This window comes from Netta rufina (assembly GCF_964035555.1).
Source record: "Netta rufina genome assembly, chromosome: Z".
Taxonomy (NCBI): domain Eukaryota; kingdom Metazoa; phylum Chordata; class Aves; order Anseriformes; family Anatidae; genus Netta; species Netta rufina.
In genome coordinates this window covers 37,517,059-37,536,142 of record NC_140126.1, presented here as the reverse complement: position 1 = coordinate 37,536,142, position 19,084 = coordinate 37,517,059, and the positions used below count along the sequence as shown (strand labels likewise).

General features: G+C 43.0%; 1 protein-coding gene across 1 annotated transcript in view; it reads right to left on the bottom strand.

Moving 5' to 3' along the window:
• The window catches only part of LOC311221113 (transducin-like enhancer protein 4), a 97,135-nt gene that overhangs the window by 24,333 nt on the left and 53,718 nt on the right, over positions 1-19,084 (bottom strand). Inside the window, exon 8 of the mRNA XM_084304903.1 lies at positions 18,745-18,761. Within this exon, the coding sequence (XP_084161029.1) occupies positions 18,745-18,761 (17 nt within the window). The remainder of the gene's footprint in view (positions 1-18,744; positions 18,762-19,084) is intronic.

Here is a 19,084-nt window from a genome sequence, read left to right as displayed (position 1 = left end):
GTATCTTTGCCTCACTTCATTTACACTCACCTACTCGTGTTCCCGAGACCCTTGTTCAGGAAATTATCCTATTTCCTATTCAGGAAAACACTCAAGGAGTTGCCAGATTTGAGGCACACACTTTGATCTCCGAGAAGTCACAAGGCAGATAAAGAAATCAGAAGAATGTACATATGTGCTGAACTTTGGATGCCTACTGTGTGCTACCCTGACTCAGGACCTCAGCTGGTTGCAAAAATAATTGTGCCCAAACTTATTTTTCAAATCAAGGATTATGGTAAGTGGAACAGATAGAAGAGTGTTAGGAACACAGATCCTGCAGTCAGCCTTAAAGCAGTTACATCAGTATATAATAGCACATTATATGTACAACACCTACTTTGAAGACTGAGAAAATAAAACACACAGTCCTTCTGCCAGATTTTTAGATGCATTACAGCTCCTGAACATCCTAGAGCTTTGCCAAGAGAAGCAGCAGTAGCTTTTATTTTTCTGGTCTTTTCATTATTTATATTAGACAGGTCATGCTGTTAATTTTTTAAAACGTTAAAAGCACAATCAAATACTAACTTCAGGCTAGCTGGAAATGTTTTGATGTCAGCAATGAGCAGCCAATACATTTTTAATTCAGGTTATAGGAGAGGAAAAGCAAAAATCTCCCTCTTGTACTCCCTACACACTCTGCCAAGTAGTTAAGTGTGATAACTGGCATGCACACATATGACCTTCTGTTCAATTCAAATGAGTTATCTCAGATAATTTGTGAAGACTGTTCTCTCTCATTTAAGTTCTTCATAGTAAGATCCATCTTCCCCTTTGCTTTTGTTAAGGGAAGGCTACAGTAATCCCCCTAAAACAGCATCCTGGCAAACACTCCTTAAATTATGTAATTCACTAGGTTCAACTCTACTGTTACAATCATTTTCAAGGAAGATGAGTATAATACATTATCATTATAGCTATACAATCCTGAGTTGAATTTTCCTTGGCTGAATTCCTAACATTTTAATGCTGAAATTGATCTGTTTTAAAAACATCATGTGAAAGGTTTTTTAAATACCATACATGCTCAAGCTCTTTATTTTAAATGGTTTAGAAATGAGCTGGTAGAAATACGGGGGGGGGAGGGGGCGGGAATCTTGTGTTCTCTAATCTAGCATTAAGTACATTTTAAAGAACAACAGGCATGTTTCCAAACAAAGTATTGCAGTGTACAAATTACCCAGCAGGGATGGAGACAATACCTATGGTGTGGCTTTAGATCTGCAAAGAAGTTGACATTTCATCAAGGTTGTCTAGGAAACCATTTTTAAAATTTATTTAGAAAACAAAAAGAAAGTGTTTATTTCCGTTTGGGATGCTTATAGAAAAGCTGGCTTGTAACAAGTTTATTAAAATGACAAGTTCAAGGTACTTTCCTTGTTGACTGTAAATAACCACCCTGTGAGCCAATTAAGAACATGGAGATCAAAGGCCCAAGCAATGCTATAAAACAACGAGTCAGTGTTAAGAGAAAGCTTCCTCAAGCTACCTTCAATACAGGAAATTTCCTCTACCCACCATTCACTCTCCTAATGCAACAGCAAAGATAAACTTTTTTCAGTTTGCTGTGGAGTAGGTAAAAAGCTTACACCTACATGTTACTGGACACCTAAGCAAGTGGCTTGATTTTATGCACAGTCAGGGACTGTTTTAGCTATTAAGACGGATCCAGATGAGACTCCAAGCAGCTAGATGGTGAGAAGGCAAGAAAAAGGGTTGGGGAGGTGTATTAGGATGCCTGCCTCTAATTTGCAAAATGGGTTTCTCAGTTGGGAAGTGTTATTAGATCCCAGATTGCAGCAGTTTGTCAGTGCATTTGTTCTCCTTAGTAGCTGCCAAGACCGTGACTTTTTGAGGCAGAAGTCAGCATTGCTAGCAACCTGTCTCCCAGTGCAAGACTTGACTATTATTATGATGATCTCTGCACACATCAGATTCAAATTTGACATCAATGTAGGGCACGCTTGTCCTGATGAGTGAGTGGGGTCTTTTCACCGTGTGCACAGAGAACTGCCAGCAAGTCTCTCACTAGAATTTAAGAAGCTGAATTATAAGTCACACTGCTGTTACTGACCGACATCTGGGCTGCCTGATCAAGAGTGTACTCTGCTTCCTTGAAACACCACCTTGCTTATTCCTAGACACAGCTACATCCTCCCCTAGGTTAGAGAAAATCTTGAATTTTCATTAGTGCTTCCTGTAATTAGGGGACAGATGCTGAAAGCGCTGAGTCCATTCCCCTCGATTTCCACATTACTGGGTGGAAGTTAGGGAAGGGCTTTTAGCATTGTTGTGGCCAGTGAGATCGTCAGACTATGCGTTGCACGCAGACTTTAGTTTTGACAGTAAAAGTAAATTTCCATTTAAAGACACCTAGAGCACCAGATGGAGCCCTTACAGTGAGAAAGTGTAACAAGCTCTTTCACAGCAGGCGTAATTGTATCCAGAGCTCCAGCCCGCAGATGGAAATCCTTCTTCTCTGCCTACACCATCTCCCCACAGAGCGCTTTCACTACCGCCAAAAATCACATTCCCATACCCACCTGTGGGGCTGCTCCCTCTGCATACATGCCAGAGGACACGGGGGAGCGCCTAGGAGCCCCTCAGCACCCCACGTTAGCCGCGGGTCTCAGTGGCATGCTGCACGGCATGGTGATCGACTGCTGAGTGGGTGGGTTAGGTGAGGGGGACGTGGCAGGCGTGCTCCCCGTGCTGTGGCTCTCCCAGCAGTGCAAGGGGGTTCCCCTGATTCTGCCACATCTACAGCCCCCAGCACTACAGACGGATCTGCTCCACACAAAAACAGCAATGTGATCAAACCCTGAGGAAGGATGAGAGTTCAGCTAAAGCTTCTCCTCTGAAAAAATGTACGGAGACTAAGTACTCGGCTGAAACAGGTATTAGCCCTGAAGGACTGAGCTGGCAAACTTAACCCACAAGAGCTACCATCAGAAAGCATCATCTATACATTTGCCCTGAATAGGACTCAAATGCACTGAGAGATTGAAAGGGAGGAAGGATCAAAAATCGTGTTTATATTTGGGAAATGTAGGTTCAGTAGTCTGCTCTTTTATCTGATTGTGTGAAGTCAATTAAGCCTCTTCATGTCTCAGTTCATTATCTATAAGATAGGGATAATTTCAGAAGCCTAGAGAGCCTTTCTTTTCTTTATAGGGTTGGTGAGAGGATTAATGTGTTGAAGATTTGGAGGTACTTCAGTATTATGGGGATGGATCCATTAAGTACCTGAGACTGAAATGGACAAATAAGGGTGGGGAAGAAAAAAATATTCCTTGAATCAGCAAAAATACAATCACAGCAATCCAAATACTGTAACAGAGTGGCTATACTCCAGCAACTAATATGTCTACAAATAGTAATTTTAGCCTTGTCTTAATTTGCATAAATCCATATCACACAGACATATGAAATGTAAAAGAGGAAACACTTCTGCATTGTTTATAAGTCTGCCATCAGCAGAACTCAGAGAGGCTAAAACCGCTACATCTGAGAAGTAACTAAGTACCAAAGAACAACATTTCAGAAATTGTTTTTTTATTATTATTATTGTTGATGATTTTGTTTGTTGTTGTTGTTGTAGTTTGTTTGTTTTCTGAATTACCCATGGGTAACAGAATTAACCAGGAAATCTGCTATCTGCAGGCTTGTCTTTGAAATGATTTTTCTCAAATTAAACTTATGCATTTGAAATGTGAACAAAGCCAAACCTGCAGCTGCCTAATAAACTCAGATCTGTACTTCAAAATGCATAAGGCCATCTCAAAGACAGCCAGATGTCAGATGAACCTCTCTGATTTCGCAGAGCCAGTCTTCCCATCATCACTTGTTTTACTATAGCCTACTAAGTATGCAGCCATATCCTGCTTTCTGCTACACAGTGTTTGCAATTACAGCACTCCATAAATATAAAAAACAAACAAACAAACAGGGTGTGTGCTTATCTGATTAAAATCCAATGTAAATTATATGCAAAATAGGTGCAGCCCACTGGCTTATGGCAACTTGCCAATAAAGACCTTCTGTGCTGAAGGCTTGTGCATCACTGATTTAGGGCGTCATCTCTCTGTTATTCTTATTCTGTCTCATTATTTTACACTTTCCTATGCTCTATTTTTAATGTCCTCTCCCAACTCTGCTCTTATTTCTATCTGGATGCTGGCACTCCGCTTTCTTACTGTCTGATGCCAGTCTATGAAAAAAATCTTGCACTGTAACGCATAATCACTTTGTAATTTGGGTGAGTCCAAATCCATTCTCAACCTATGTAGTACACCACTCATCTCCCTTCTTCTTGCTGCTGTAATCATTCACAACTATTGTTACTCCGATGCAAATTCTTTCCAGAAGCACTTTCCTGCTTCCAGGTCTTGGCTTCCCAAAACTTGTGCTTTCTCCTGGTAAAGCACAGCTTGGGGCCATTCTTACAGGTCCGTGAGCAAAGCAGATTAGCCCAAAGAGCTAACTCTCTGTAACCAAGTACAGGGGAAAGTGCATTTCACATGAAATCAGAAAACTATCCAAGCTTGATTAAAAAGCACCCAGGCAATGCTGTAGAACATTCATGAGTTATTTCTTCTGAATTCTCGCATAATTTAGATGACTCAAAACTGGATTTCCCAAATGCTGTGCAGAGATGATTATGGGATATATTTGTTTTGATTGGGCTTTAAGTCTCTATTTTTCAGAGATTTCTCACTTTTCCTTCATTCAGGGTTGAAATTTGCTATGAGAATTTCTTTAGCCCCCTGTGAATTCTTAAGGGTATTCCCTAAAGAGAGAGACAAAAAGAATTGGGGATTCATCATGCACAAGCTGATATTTACAGTAACACCACTCCCAGTACATGCCTGCTGGAAATAGCTTGATATTTCTTCACTTTCTTTTAATATTTGTAGGATTAATAACAAATTCAGGCCCTGATCCCACAGTATTTAACATCTGGGCAAAACGCTCCTTGCTGACGTCCACAGGGCTCTGGTTTGGCACAACAAACACACTGCAAGTTACAAAAAAAAAAAAAAAAACACTCAGCAATGGCAGCAGTAAAAGGCAATTTCTTCCTTATCTCTTTTTGTGCTTCCCTCCTTTTGTTGCTGTGAAGAGGCTTGGAACAATATGGCAACCATAACAAAGGGGAATAAAGAAAACACTCATGGATGATTGCTCAAAGTGGGTCCATAAATGCCACGATTACCTTGCTACTACGGCATTTGGTTTTAGGACAACTTGAAGCTGCACGAAGGCAGGCAACAAAAAATACCTGCATACGACAACTTTGGTGCTCCAAACCATCAGGGTGCCTCAAATACCACTGGGCACGCACACTGCAGCAGAAGCAAGGAAGACCTTCGTGTGCCTTCAGACAGCTGTAAAAAACTGCATTTTCTGCTCTCATCATAGTGGCATCTTCACCCCTGTGAACTCTATTTGCCACTTTCCAGTTGACCTGCACAATACTCAGAGGTTGATTGTTACAAGAAAACTGTAGCTGCAATAACAAATATGAAGCATCTCTCCTGCTAAGTGGTAAGACCTTCCAGATCATACATTAACTTCCTCCATGACCAGCCAAGGTAACCATATTTCACAATGCATTAAATGCATTAAGGGTCCCATGCAAACAATGCGCAGGCACAAAGCTCAGAGCCAGAGACAGCTAGAATGAACTTGCACCTCTTCCAGGGCCGAAACGGCCTTTTCAGCAAAGATATCCTAAAGTAACTCTATTCTTCTCCCTCTATTTTCTGCCATCCGTCATGAAAGACTTGAAAAGAAAGGACAGCTGACAAAAAAAGAAGTGGCAAAACCGTGAGTCAGACAGAGGTAAAAAGGTTAGACTCTGGGAGCCAGAAACCACAAGGATAGGCCTCTTAGACACGTATTTTTAAATGCTTCCTTTCGCTCTCCTTCCTCTCTTCCTGAAAGACTAAATGCAAAATGAAATCATCTTACAGAAGGACAGCCGCTTCCCCCCTGTGCTCAATCATTCCAGTCACACTATGTTGTCCAGTAACCTGCATTGATAATTCCTCATGAATAAAATGCCAACATTATCATCCTCAGCTATGTTGTTGACATGCTTTTGCTATTTCACTAAAAATACCATTAATTTTCTGGCTTCACAACAGCTGAGCTACTCCCCATTTGAATATACAAAAGAGTATTTTGTTTAAACCAAATTAAAAGCGTTCCAGTAAATGACTTCAATTTTGCTGGCTATACTACTTCAGTGTATACTGCTCTATTTAATCCCCTCTTTTCCCAACTCTACCCCTTCTACCTCCCCCTCCTTTTCTTTCCTTTTTTTTTTTTTCCCCATCCCTTTTTATACTTAATCCTTTCATGCCAGGAACTGGATTTGCCCAGCAAGACATCCACAGTCAGAAAGAGCTTCAGAAATGTGGTGCCAAAGAGTTAAGGCGATGGTGAAATTGCCTCTGCTCTGTTTTTATTCACCTGTGTTTGCCAAAACATATTTAGCAGGGAGTAAAGGAAGCAGAAGGGGAGGGGGGAGCACACAAACGCTGAACACACCTTCCATTTCCCATCCTGATAAGTGTCGACATTCCCCATTTAAGTCAGAATGAAAACCACCATTACTGCCAAGCCCTCCTGGCATCTCAACACTTTATTTGTTCCCATTTGTATCTAATGCTTTTGTCAACAGTTCAACAAAAGTCAAAGCAAACAACCCACTACAAACACTGGGGGTAACAGCAACAAGCATGAATCCTTCACAATTATCCAGCCCAGCTGCTCAGTGCCTGTCCAGGCTGCTTTCATTTACAACAGTGTCAACAAAAGGCTGAAACCCAATAACTAGGTGGGTCAATACTACCACTGTAAACCCTCCAGAGAAGGAAATGCTGTTCTCCTGCTTTACTGCTTCAGCAAACATGCAGAATAATTCAGTTAGGTAGACAAGTGCTTGCCTAATCATTTGTTGTCTGAATTATTCAAGGCTTTCCCCGTAAACTACTAAATGATGGCTCTTCAAATATTTCCCAGGAACTACCAGATGTCCGACAGGAGAAAAGGAAACATAAAGCAAATTCTGACACAGCAGAGGACAATGGCAACCTATGATCCTGTAAAGCATAGTGTTCAGAGGATTAATGACTTCCTATGCGTTGTTTCTGGTGTTACTGTATAGAAAGCAAACAAGTTTTTAAAATACAAGTGTTAGGTACACATCAGTCTATTAGTTGCCTGATCTTAATACGGCGTAATCAAGGCTGCTGCCTACAATTTTTCTTCCTCTTTTTTCAAGTGTAAATTGTAAAAGAGCCCTCTCCAGAGAATATGTAATACGTGAATAAAAATAAGCACAGCCATTAGTAAGGTGGACACAGGCAACGTGCGTTTATTCCCACATCTCTCTCTCCACTGCTCATTTGATCTCTTCCTAATCACCCACCTCAGTGTTTCTTTCTCCTCAGTTATCAGGCAAATGTTCATGTGCTTTTCTCCAGAGGTTTCACGAGGGTTCATATTTACACTTTCAAAGAGCAGCGTAAACCAGTGTTACAAGGCAGAATGTTTAAGTGGTATTTCATTTTTTCCCTCAGTTGTCTCTTCAGCGCAGGGAACAGCCACCTTCAGAACATGCATTTCCTTGGTTATGTTGGCTTTGGCCATAACCACATAACTGCATTAACATACTGTTTTTAAACTTCAAGAAAATGTTAGTTAACAAGTATTGGTGCTTATTTTGATTTAATCTTACGTTTGGCACCACTAAGCCTAGATAAGAGCAACTGCTTCATCTACGACCAGTTTACATATACATCACAGTGTAGTGTTGGACGGATACATACTTTGGGCCAGAACACACTATCAAATACATTTATAAATATTTTATTTTTGACATTCACAGTAGCAGTCGTGCATGCTGAATATCTAGTATTCCAAAGAGAATCCCTGGCAGTTTTAAGACTTAGCAAAACAGCAAGAGAAATTCTGTCTGTATGTCAAATTAAAGCACATATTTTTGTTTTTATAATTAAAATCTGTAACATATTTTGTTTGTAAAACAGTTTTAGAGTGATTGCACTGTAACAATCTCTGGAGTTCTGTGTTGTCAACATAAAAACCTTTTTCAGTCAAAAAAAATTTCATCCCATTCCTGTCCAAAACAATTATGAAACACTCATCTAGTACGTAGATGCGGCTATGTCACTTTGTGATCGCCGCAGCTGTTTGTAGGCATTCCAGCCCTACTCCACTTGGTGGGCAACTTCAGTTACATTTACTACTATAAATCAAACTAGCACTATTTGCAACACTAGGTTTGTTTATCAGTAGTCCTAACAGCAGCACCTTCATTGGTTCAGTTGATTAGCAATATTTGTAAAATTGTTTAGGGACCATGGGGACCAAAGGCACAAAGGAGAGGTACTACAGCACAAAAAACACTTGGCATCAAACAAGTTTCAGCTTGCACGAACTGGAGAAAAGACTGCACTGTTTGGTGCTACATACTCTAAAGAGAACTGGGGAGAGAGAGAGGGAGTGACAACATTACACCAAATTTCCCCCCCTTCCTATCCTACGGAGCAGGAAGAAGGGACCCAAAACGGCAATTCCAGCCTGTGCCATGGCTGGAGACAACACAGCTACCAGAAAACTTTCATGAAGCACACAAGAGTCCCACAGAAGGTCTGCTAAGTGCTTAATTGCGTTCAAATACCCCGCGGTGTGATATAAAGCTTTCAGGCTGCCTAGGTGGTGAGCATACAGTGCTTTTTACAAAGGCACCAAACTGACCCTGGACAGGCTGTCTTTATGCTGAAAGCAGGGTGCCTTTCCTACTCTAACACCAATTATGCATAGTGACAGGGCACTTGGAAAGACACCTTACTTCAAGGGAATGGCAGAAAAAAGGTTTCTCTCTCCCCACAAGGTTTACTGGTAATTGATTTTAAAAGGCTTATTTTCACATTATTCAGACGTTTTCCAGAATTCCTCTCACTTTTTTTTTTTTTTTTCCCCCACTATGGGACAGCAAAGCTCACCACAAAATATTTGCAGGTGAAAGAATTGAAAGGAACTCCTTCTCCAAGCAGGGGAGGAAAAACATAACATTTGTTTCCTGCAGGGCCACAATAAATTGCAGTTTGGTGTTTTTAAAAGCAGCCCTGAAACTGAGGTGCGACAGACCTGTGGCATCAACAAAAAGAAATTCAGCAAACATCAGGGAGAAACAAGGCAAGCGAAGGCGCAATTATAATTACTTCAAGCCAATTACGGTGCTTTCCTAACGCCCGGCGCTGCAGCATCGCAAGGGGAGGCTGCGTTTATTGAGGTCAGCGCTGGCTTTCAAACTCCAGCAGTGACCTCCGCATCGCCTGGCCGCTCGTTACTGAAACAAAACGAGCGAAGGGCTCGGGATCCCGCCGGGCTCGCCAAAACCCGTGCCGACACCCACTCGGACCCGCGGAGGACGAGCGCAGAGCCCTTCCGCCCCCCCACCCCCCAGAATCAGGGGAGGAAGGCGGCGTTCCCAAACCCTTCCCTTCCCCGCCCCAGGCGATGGGGAAACTCCCCCAGCTGTCCCTCGAGAGGCCGGGGCACGGGGTGCAAACACAGCGCGCCTGGGCGCTCATTGCTGAAAGCCCGCAGCTCGGAGAGCGGGGCGACCCGAGCACATCAGCCGGCTGGGGCAGCGTTTGGCTCCCAGCACTTCATTAAGTCCATGCCGCCCCCTGCCAGCGCTGAGCTTGTTTCCAGCCTCCCCCCGCTCGGGTCTGGTGTTTTCCCAGCGAAGCCAGGGGACGGCGGGGCCAGAAGCGAGCCAACAGCGCCCCGACGGCACCGCGGGGACGGAGCGGGGCGACCCCGGGTCCCCCGGCGCTGAGGGAGTAACAAGCTTAAAAAAAAAAAAAAAAAAAAAAAAAAAGGTTACTTCACAGATGTGCATACGTTTCACACACAGGGTGCCCCGCGGTCTGTTACCAGGGCGACGGGAGACCACCGGCGGGCACCTCATTGGCTTCATCAAGTGCGCCCCGGGACGCGGAGACGGGGAAGGGACGGGGAGGGAGGGAGGAAGGGCAGGGAGCGATCCCCGCTTGCAGCCTGCAAAGCCCCATCCCGCATAAAGCCCGTCCCCGGTGCCCACCCCGGCCGGGAGCCGTCCCGCGGGCCGCACCAGCATGACAGCAGCCGCTTCGGCAGCGGTACGGAGGGGAAAAGAAGAAAGGAAAAAAAAAAGAAGGAAAAAAAAAAAGGGGGGGGGAGCGCACCAGTTTCCCCGACACAGTGAGGGAAACCTCGCCGTCTCGTTTTTGGATCGCAAACCCGCCCGAAAGGAGCCGCTGCTCCGCCGCCTCCCCGCCCCTTCCCCGTCCTCCCCTCGCTCCGGCCGGCGACGGGGCCGCGATCGCGACTGTCACGACTCTCGCAGCACCGGCATCAGCAGCAGCAGCAGCGCGCACGAGGCGCTAATCCAGCCGCAGAGCAGAGCGAGGAGGCGAGGGCGGCGGAGGGGATCAGTGGCCGAAGCGGCTTACATTCAGGTTCGCGGGAGAAAGAGCACGCAGAGACAATCATTTCCTGGGAAAAGCTAAAGCCTAATGAGAATTTACTCTGCCGCCTTTATTCAGACAACCAACCCTTTTGTGGCTAGGGTTTCCTGAGTGACAGGAACCCAGGGCCCCTTAATAGGATTTCCATATTATTTCCAACACCTGCCTAGAAGTTATTTGTTTACATTGAAGGAGGCAAGATTCTCAAATCAGACATCTGCTTCTGGTTCAGGCATATCTTAGGAAACCATCTAGAAAGAAGCTTTGTTGCTATGGAGACATTTTTATTTTCTTCCCTTAGTTGGCTGAAAAAACATTAGCATTTCCAATTTTTGTTCTTCAAAAGGCCAAATGTCGCTCAAGAAAACACAAAACTTTTCAAATCGTCATGCAGAATAGGCTAATCGAGCTTTAGATATTTAATTAATTATTCGACTCAATTAGAAGTGTACCAGAGAGAGGCAGGAGGCCCAGTGTAACTTTCCTGCAAATTCTCCTCAATGGCTGATTCCCGCTGGCCAGCGTAATTGCTCAAAAACACATCTAAAACTTTGCAATTCATGATGCACTCAACAATCTTTCATAACAACTTAGGAATCAGTCAGACCACTCATTTCCTCCAGCTTCTTCTAAAATCAGCCTCAGAAACCAAAAACACTCTGACTGGGAATTTACTTCTTTCCCAGCGCGGGGGAAGAGACAGCAAGAGCCGTGTAACACCAGCATTAACCTGCTACTGGCACTCGGCGACTTCAGGCAGGGGATGGAAAGTTGCAGTGCGTTTTGCCCATGTTGCTGACTCCACAAGGTAATCTCTTTTCCTCTTCTCCCTCTAGTAGATAATTAGAATGCCCAATGAATCCATTGATACACATTAAAATAAGGGATGTCTCAAATACCTTGGATGCAAAGGTCTTAATTACAACTCAAAATTAAAATAGGCGATTAGTGCTCAATGCAGAGAGAAAACCTGTCACAGTGCTGGCATAAGCACATAAAGCAGCCACCTAGTTTGTGTCCCGCTTCAGTAAAAGTTGATGAATATTACGTATCTTCTCCTATCCCTTAGGCTAACACCTCTTTATCCGAACCTGCAAACATGTGCTTCATTCCAGACACGTTCACCCTGAGAAAACTGGTGTAAACACGAATGCCAGCATTCGGGGTATGATTTTAATTGCACACTTACATTATAATGAGGACTTCAAAAAAAGACAATAAATAAATCCATCTCCTTCCTCTGCTTCTTTCCTCCTAGCTATTACACTGTCAAAGACTTTGCGCTGGAGAAGACCTTTCCACCCACCTCCTCACCCCAGCAAACTTCCTCTTCCTACTCTACAATGTGAAGTCATAATCTTGTATTATCAACATCACAGTCTGTTGCCATGGAAATAATTAGACATGACTGCTCAGGTTAGAAATTACAGCCCATGTAAGTGTTTGCCTCCTGGGTGAAGAGAGCATCTGGAGAGAGAACATTTGAGTTACCCTAAATCACCAAGTGGCAAAATAAAGTTTGATAGTGAGAAGCGCTGCAGGAGCTCATCCAAATGTGGGCACACCACTGAGTAAGAGTCACCCTGCCGTAACAGGCACGAGCAAAGAGGCCAGCATAGTTTATATACAGAAGAAGAAAAAAAAAAACATTGGGTAAAGGAAGTGAAGACATCAGACATGGCAGAATCAACTAATTCTTTGATAGTAGAGTACATGCTGTTACTTTCATACGAATGCTCTTCACTAAATTAAAATTCCCAGATGACCTCATTAAAAAGGCAAATGATGTGACACTGAATGAAAGAAAGGAATGTAAAATTTAGTTAAAAAAAAAAAAAAGAGAGAGAGACATACCTGAGGTTCAGTTTTGTGTTTTAAAATCTGTTAAAAACCACAGACTTGAATGACATGCTACAAGTCTAACTATGAAAAGGTTATTAAGAAAAAAAAAAAAAAAGGGCAATGCCAAAAAATCAACTCCATAGGATAGACCAAGACAACAAACAGGACCCTGCTAATTAATATTTGTTCTGCTTCAGCAGACAGTTACTGGACGAGACTGCAACAAACAAGCATGTCTCACCCAATCACATCATTAATCCATTCACGTTCACCACCTGAGGACCAGCTATGCCCTACAGATATTTATTCATCTGTTCCACATACAAACAATTACAACACATTTTCTGGAATTAGAGCACCTGTTACATTCAGCACAGCTTACATGCCCAGAGGCAGATATCAATTAATACTGAACAAATTATTGTATCGCAAGCCAACAGAAGTTACTCATTATATTTTGATAATGCTACCCTCAAAACGCCCATGAAGATCAAAACACAACTCTTGTGGAGCAAAGTTTAGTTCAAACGTGTTCAGCTCAAAAATTACCACTTCATCATTACAGAAAGCAAAATACAAGCAACGCCTTGTTTCCGTACAGAGAAAGGCTCACGCAGAAGCCACGACACGAATACGAAACATGTTTTGATTTTTACAAGCCTGTGAAGAGCTTTTCAGCTGAGTGGTATTAAAGTGGCAAAATGAAATGATCAGGAAATAAATTCTCTAACTTTCTTTAGGCATGTAACAGATAACTATGTTTCTTTGGCTCGTTAAATACAAACTGAATGCAATGGTGTTTGGCAGGAGACTCATATCACTGGAGGAACAATTAAGATGAAGTCTACTGCAGTACATCACATCAGTTTGTGGTGTTCTTCCACCAGTGGAAGAACAAAGTCCAAGCAATGCGATTACATTTAGTAATATCCAGAATTCTAATCATATATGTCGGTCTTTTTTATTTTAAACTACCTTGTTCTTTTCAGAAGCATTACAAGTATCAAATAACAGCTGCAGGAGTAAGCAGCTTACTCTTACTTACATACTAAGTGAACAGAGGTCTAAACACTTAATAGCGGCTAACAGAGAAGCTAAATTGAGACAGGCTCAGGTTTTAGCAAGCACTGGAGCACCTGCCACCAGAAATGTAAATGGAACACGAGACTCACACCAACGAGTCCCCTTTCTCTGTATTTGCCACATGTATAATTATTAGCCTTCTCACAGATTAAGGAAAAAGTAATCTTACTGCTAAACCCACTTGAATTTGCACTGACAGACTTCTAGTTCACTAACATGTTGGACAGAAATGCATCTCCAATCTGCATTTGATTTGTTATTTCAGAAACTAAAATTATCCTTTCATGTAAACCTTTTTTTTTTTTTTTTTCTTTTCCAGAGGGATCTCAAATAGGCTATTTTATTCCAGCCACAAGATAGCAGCTTTTAATTATTGACTTATTGTGACTGAGATGAACTCATAGAAATGAACAGTTTCCACCATGTTGGCATATCGTACTACAGGTATGGCCTGGCCCTAAATAATTTACAATTCAAATGAAAAAAAGAAAAAGAAAAAAAAAGGAATAAGGAAAGATACACCACATGGGTATAAAGAACAGAAATGGATTAACAACAAAAAAAGTTGCAAAAGTTTAGTCCCATGTACAGGGCAGTGATTTGAAAGACTTTGAAATTCTTGAATATGTTGGTAAGGGACATCACTGGCTGTGACAGACCAAAAGCTTGGCAAGCAGCTGGGAGCTTCCTTTAGTCCGGGTGTATCAGCCAACGCCATGGAAAGAGACTGCTACCACTTGATTACTGTCTGCTAGATGACACCATCACACACAAAATGCTTCCTTAAGCTTCTTCAGAGGGTAATTTTTACAGAAGGGGCTTTGTTACGGACCAGAGAAACTTTTGTCAAATTTGTCCCAAAGACAGTGGGTGAGGAGCAGGGCCAGGAAGAATGACATGTCTCCTGACTCAGCAGTCCTCATAAGAGGTGGAAAAATCCTTGCAGGGTGCAAATAGAAAGCAAGGGCACACTGCAGCACTGCAGAATCATATTTTATTTATTTACTAGTCAGTAAAAAAAAAAAAAAAAAAAAAAAAAAAGCTTACTGCATTAAAAAGGGAAAACATCAGGTCTTCTCAGAAAAGCCACATGTTTTAACTGTGGAGCTGCTTGTTTGTCTTTGTGTCAAAACACGTATTATTCTGTCAGACCCCTTAAGCCACCACTACACTGTCAGCACAGCCCCTTGTTGCCCTTCCCTCCCCTCTCCTCTGCCTTGAAGAGCAGACCCATGACCCAGTTTACTGCATCTCGAGCTCTTCCTCACTTCGAACTTTGCAGAGGATTTGGAGGACTGAATCTGACACAAAATCAGAGAGTTCCCAAAGCCATCCTCCTCCACCGAACTTGCTGTGCAGATGGTGATCTATTATTTAGGAATAGCTCCTGGACAATCTCATGTTATCTGGAAGGTCCCTACTCGTTTTCAGCAGTGAACTGCTTGCTCCAGGGAGGTGCTGGGAAGGATGCAAGGCCGGGCTCTCTTATCAGGCAGAAAGTGTCATGTTTAGAAGAGTGATACAAACAGAAATGGGACTGTGTCTGAAAACAAACAGCCTTTTGATGCCAGCCTGCCTTACTCCATGGCTGCAGCCTCTGATCTTGGCTTCAGTGCTCACCGGTGACATGAACAACTTGCCTGCCACAACCTCCAAAGAACCCGTAAAATCTTGCATGCAAAAGGTGTTACCAGCCCAGCTCTTCTCTTCCTCACCCACACGCTGCTCATTCCTCTCTGTGCTGAGGAACTGAGAGCAGCATTTCCAGCTGCTCCAGCATAGCATTTTCTATGGGCAGAACTACGGGGAGGGTCACGGTGAGCATAACTGGAAACAAGTTTCACGAAGAAAACTGCCTGCCAAATCAAAGACACAGGAAGTGGTAGCACGAAATGGCGAGGGGAAATGGGACACCTCAGTCAAGCTCCTCTATACCGATGGGCAGGATACCTTCGTTATCTGAATCATACACTAAAGCGTAAATTTACACTTTACGAGCTATTCTAAAATCTGCCCTGCTTAATAATCTGTATCAGCAAGAAAACACTTTAAAGTGTCTCTCACAATTAAACCCAGGCACAACCTTGTATAAATCAAAATTTTGCTACCATATCAAAACGTTACACTGGGGCTGTATAATGTTGCCCATATCCTCATTACATGCTACACTAATTACTACCAGCAGATTCAGAATTTTCTGCACATTAGAGGCTTTTAGAGGAGCTATAAAAAATTTCAGGCACCATTAATTTAAATTTGTATTGAAATTTCCTTTTGACAGATGGCCAAAAATTACTTATTATTTAGAGTACCAGAGCTGGCTGTTTGCACATTAGAAGAGGAAAGGGAAAAATTAAAAGCAAGAAGGAAATTTATGTCACGTTCATTACCTGTTAAATGTTAAGGAGCATTATCCTGCATGAATAAATTATTTCATACAAGCACACAGACTCCAGCTGCTGGCAACTGGCACGTTCTGGCTGACAAAAAACATCTCAAGTCACACAGCAGACGATCATAAAAAGCCTCTCTTAACCAGGAGCCACTTAAGGGAGGACAGATCAATAGAACAAGCGACTAACTGCTACTCTGGGCATCACTGAAAACATTTAAGGAAATTAGCAAACTATTTCACCTTGCAAGGCTGGCAGCAAGCCCCATAATGCTGACACACAAGCCAACTCACAACCTGAACACTGTACAAGACAAACATCTACTTATCATTTCAAAATAAATTGCTACAAAGTAGTGACACCCTCCTCTCAGTGTCAGAAGCTGTATGAGTAACAGTGCATTTGAATCATTCTAAGTAATTTCAGATGAACCAAACAAAATCAGTCTTTTCAGTATAAACACATCCGCAATACTCGTACCAGCATAAATACCCCAACATCCCCCAGACATTACAGAAACAGGACTAATAAATCTATTTAAAACAGTAATTGGCATACCCTATATGCTAACAGTTCTCTTTATTCACCTTCATGAGTGAAAGGCTTGTGGTCTCAACTATACAAGTATGCAAGCCTGCTAAAGAAAACAAGCATTTTTATATTCTCAGATATATTTAGATATCTGTCCTACTTGCACTTGTTTGTTTGTATGTGGAGAAAAAAGAAAAACGGCTAAAACTATTTGCTCAGAGTGAACAGGGGGTTTTCTGCCGAAATCATCATTAATCTGTGCCTGGTTTCACTGCACAAAGCAATAATCCCAGTTTCTAGCCCTCGTGACAAAGAAGCTAAAGTGAAATCCAATGCACTGTTGTCCTGTGTCGGTGGATAGACAGCTTCAGTGCCTTTGCTGCTCACAGTAAAAACTGACAGTTCCTGTCAGCTCCTGGTTGTTATGCAGAACTACGTGGGTAACAGTAAAACTGACAACAATCAGCTCAATTTCATTCTGTTGGGACAGAGCAAAGTTGCCAATGGCAGAATAGATATGTGGGGAAGGGCATGGGACATGTCCCCACTGGGAGCTGCTGGAGAAGCAAAGGCATGCCCCCTCACACAGCACCCACTGGTGGGACAGGTCTCTGGTGGGGCAAAGGCCGTGCCTGGCACTGTGCTTCTTCTGACTCTGTCCAGGGCACATGAGCAAAACAGAATCCTGAGGTGAAGGGACCTACGTTGAGTCCAACTCCTGGCTCCACTCAGGACCACCCAAAAACCAGACCATGTGTCTGAGAGCATTACCCAAAGGCTTCTTGAACTCCAGCAGCTCGGTGCTGTGACTACTGCCCTGGGCAGCCTGTTCCAGTGCCCGACCACCCTCTGGGTGCAGACCCTTTCCCTAACCCCCAGCCTGACCCTCCCTTGTCCCAGCTCCATGCCGTTCCCTCAGGTCCTGTCTCTGTCCCAGAGAGCAGAGCTCAGCGCCTGCCCCTCCTTCTGGTCTATCAAGATCTTTCTGCAAGGCCTCTTTATGTCTGAGGGAGTCCACAGCTCCTTTTAATTTAGTATCATCTGCAAACTTGCTTAGTATGCATTTGACTTCTGCATCCAGATTGTTTAAAAAACACTGAAGAGAGCTGGCTCCAAAATGCAGCCCTGAGGACACACTACTGGCCAGTTCCTGGCAATATCATCAAATGCTCCTAAAACTTGTGCTGTGAACACCTCTTCTTCTGTTTGGCCACCCCCGAGAATGAATCACACGGTTCTTAAATAAGCACCACTGAAAACTTGACAAATTGTTTGCAAGTGTTCAGTAAGACAGGTACACATGTCTTGCCCTTTGTAAGACAAGCGTCTCTTCCATTTCACACTCACCATCACCTAAAACCGCTAAATCTTACACTCCTAAAGATTGTGCAAGCTGTTCAAACCCTACTCTGTAACTGCATCCAGCTACCCAGGGCTATGCAGGTCACTGTGCAACCAGCAACAACCGCTTCCGCTGTGAGTTGGTAAATGGCCAGTGGCAGCAAGGGGAGGAGGCTGATCCAGGAGAGGGCAGATCCAAGATGCACCTTTCCATTTGCAGCATTAAAACTCCAGCATCCTCTGTGAGACTTTGATGGTTATCAAGTACAGACAGGCACCCAGGAATAAATGCTGAATTGCTGCAGTATGCATCACTGAATGCTCAAAATTACATGAGCTGCAAGGTATGTATTAAGGCTGTTTATAAACACTATCATTCACAGGATGGTGCATGTATCTATACCACAGAGTCACTAAGAGTGTGAAAACTGACTTCTGGAAGAGAAACATAGGATTCTTAGAGTGAGTGCTGCTTTCTGCAGATCCTTTCACTCTAGTCAGCCAACAGCTCCTGAAACCACAGCAGGTGGGACCCTGCTTCTTTCCTGCAAGTGACATAGCTCTCCATAACTGCAATGCAAATGGTATTGTGTGGATATATCAGAATTATAGTTTTACAGCCTCTGAAGACTTAAAACCACTGGCTAATTCTTTCTATCTCCTAAGTTTACACAGCGACTCAGGACAGTCCTCTTTACCATATGTGAGAACAGCCTCAACACTGAGAGTTGGCTAAGGGGCAGAGATCTGATCACCAGTCTCACTGGATGATGGTACATCACCTGCAATCCTAGCTGCATTAGGACCAGCAATGTGTGATACACAGCCTATTCAGGACTCTGATAATGAAGGTCACACCCTGGTTTCACTCAGTGACTTCTTCCACCACTCCAGACCACATGTCAGAAAAATGCATTGTGCAGCTCTTTTGAGCCTATCCTTCCACCTGCAAAATGGAATCCTACCTTAATGGAGTCTCTGTCTGCATGCAGAGCAGCCCCACATGCATGGAGGGGAGGAGGCAGCAGCGGGGATGAGCAGGTGGGGGGGAAGGAGAGAGAAAGAGAAAAGTACTAGTTAGTTTACATAAAATTACACATTTATCAGTCTCAGAAGAAAGAATCTTGATATCTGTTAAATAATAAATTGCACAGATGTTAACTTTTCTGTACAGTTAATTATTAATACCCTACAGCCAGATTTATAAAACCAGAACTCCACCTTTTGAACACACTTTCTGGCTACTACAAGGTAATAAATACTTAAGCAATTAGCTTTAGAAAATTACTTGTGAATATTGTTGTT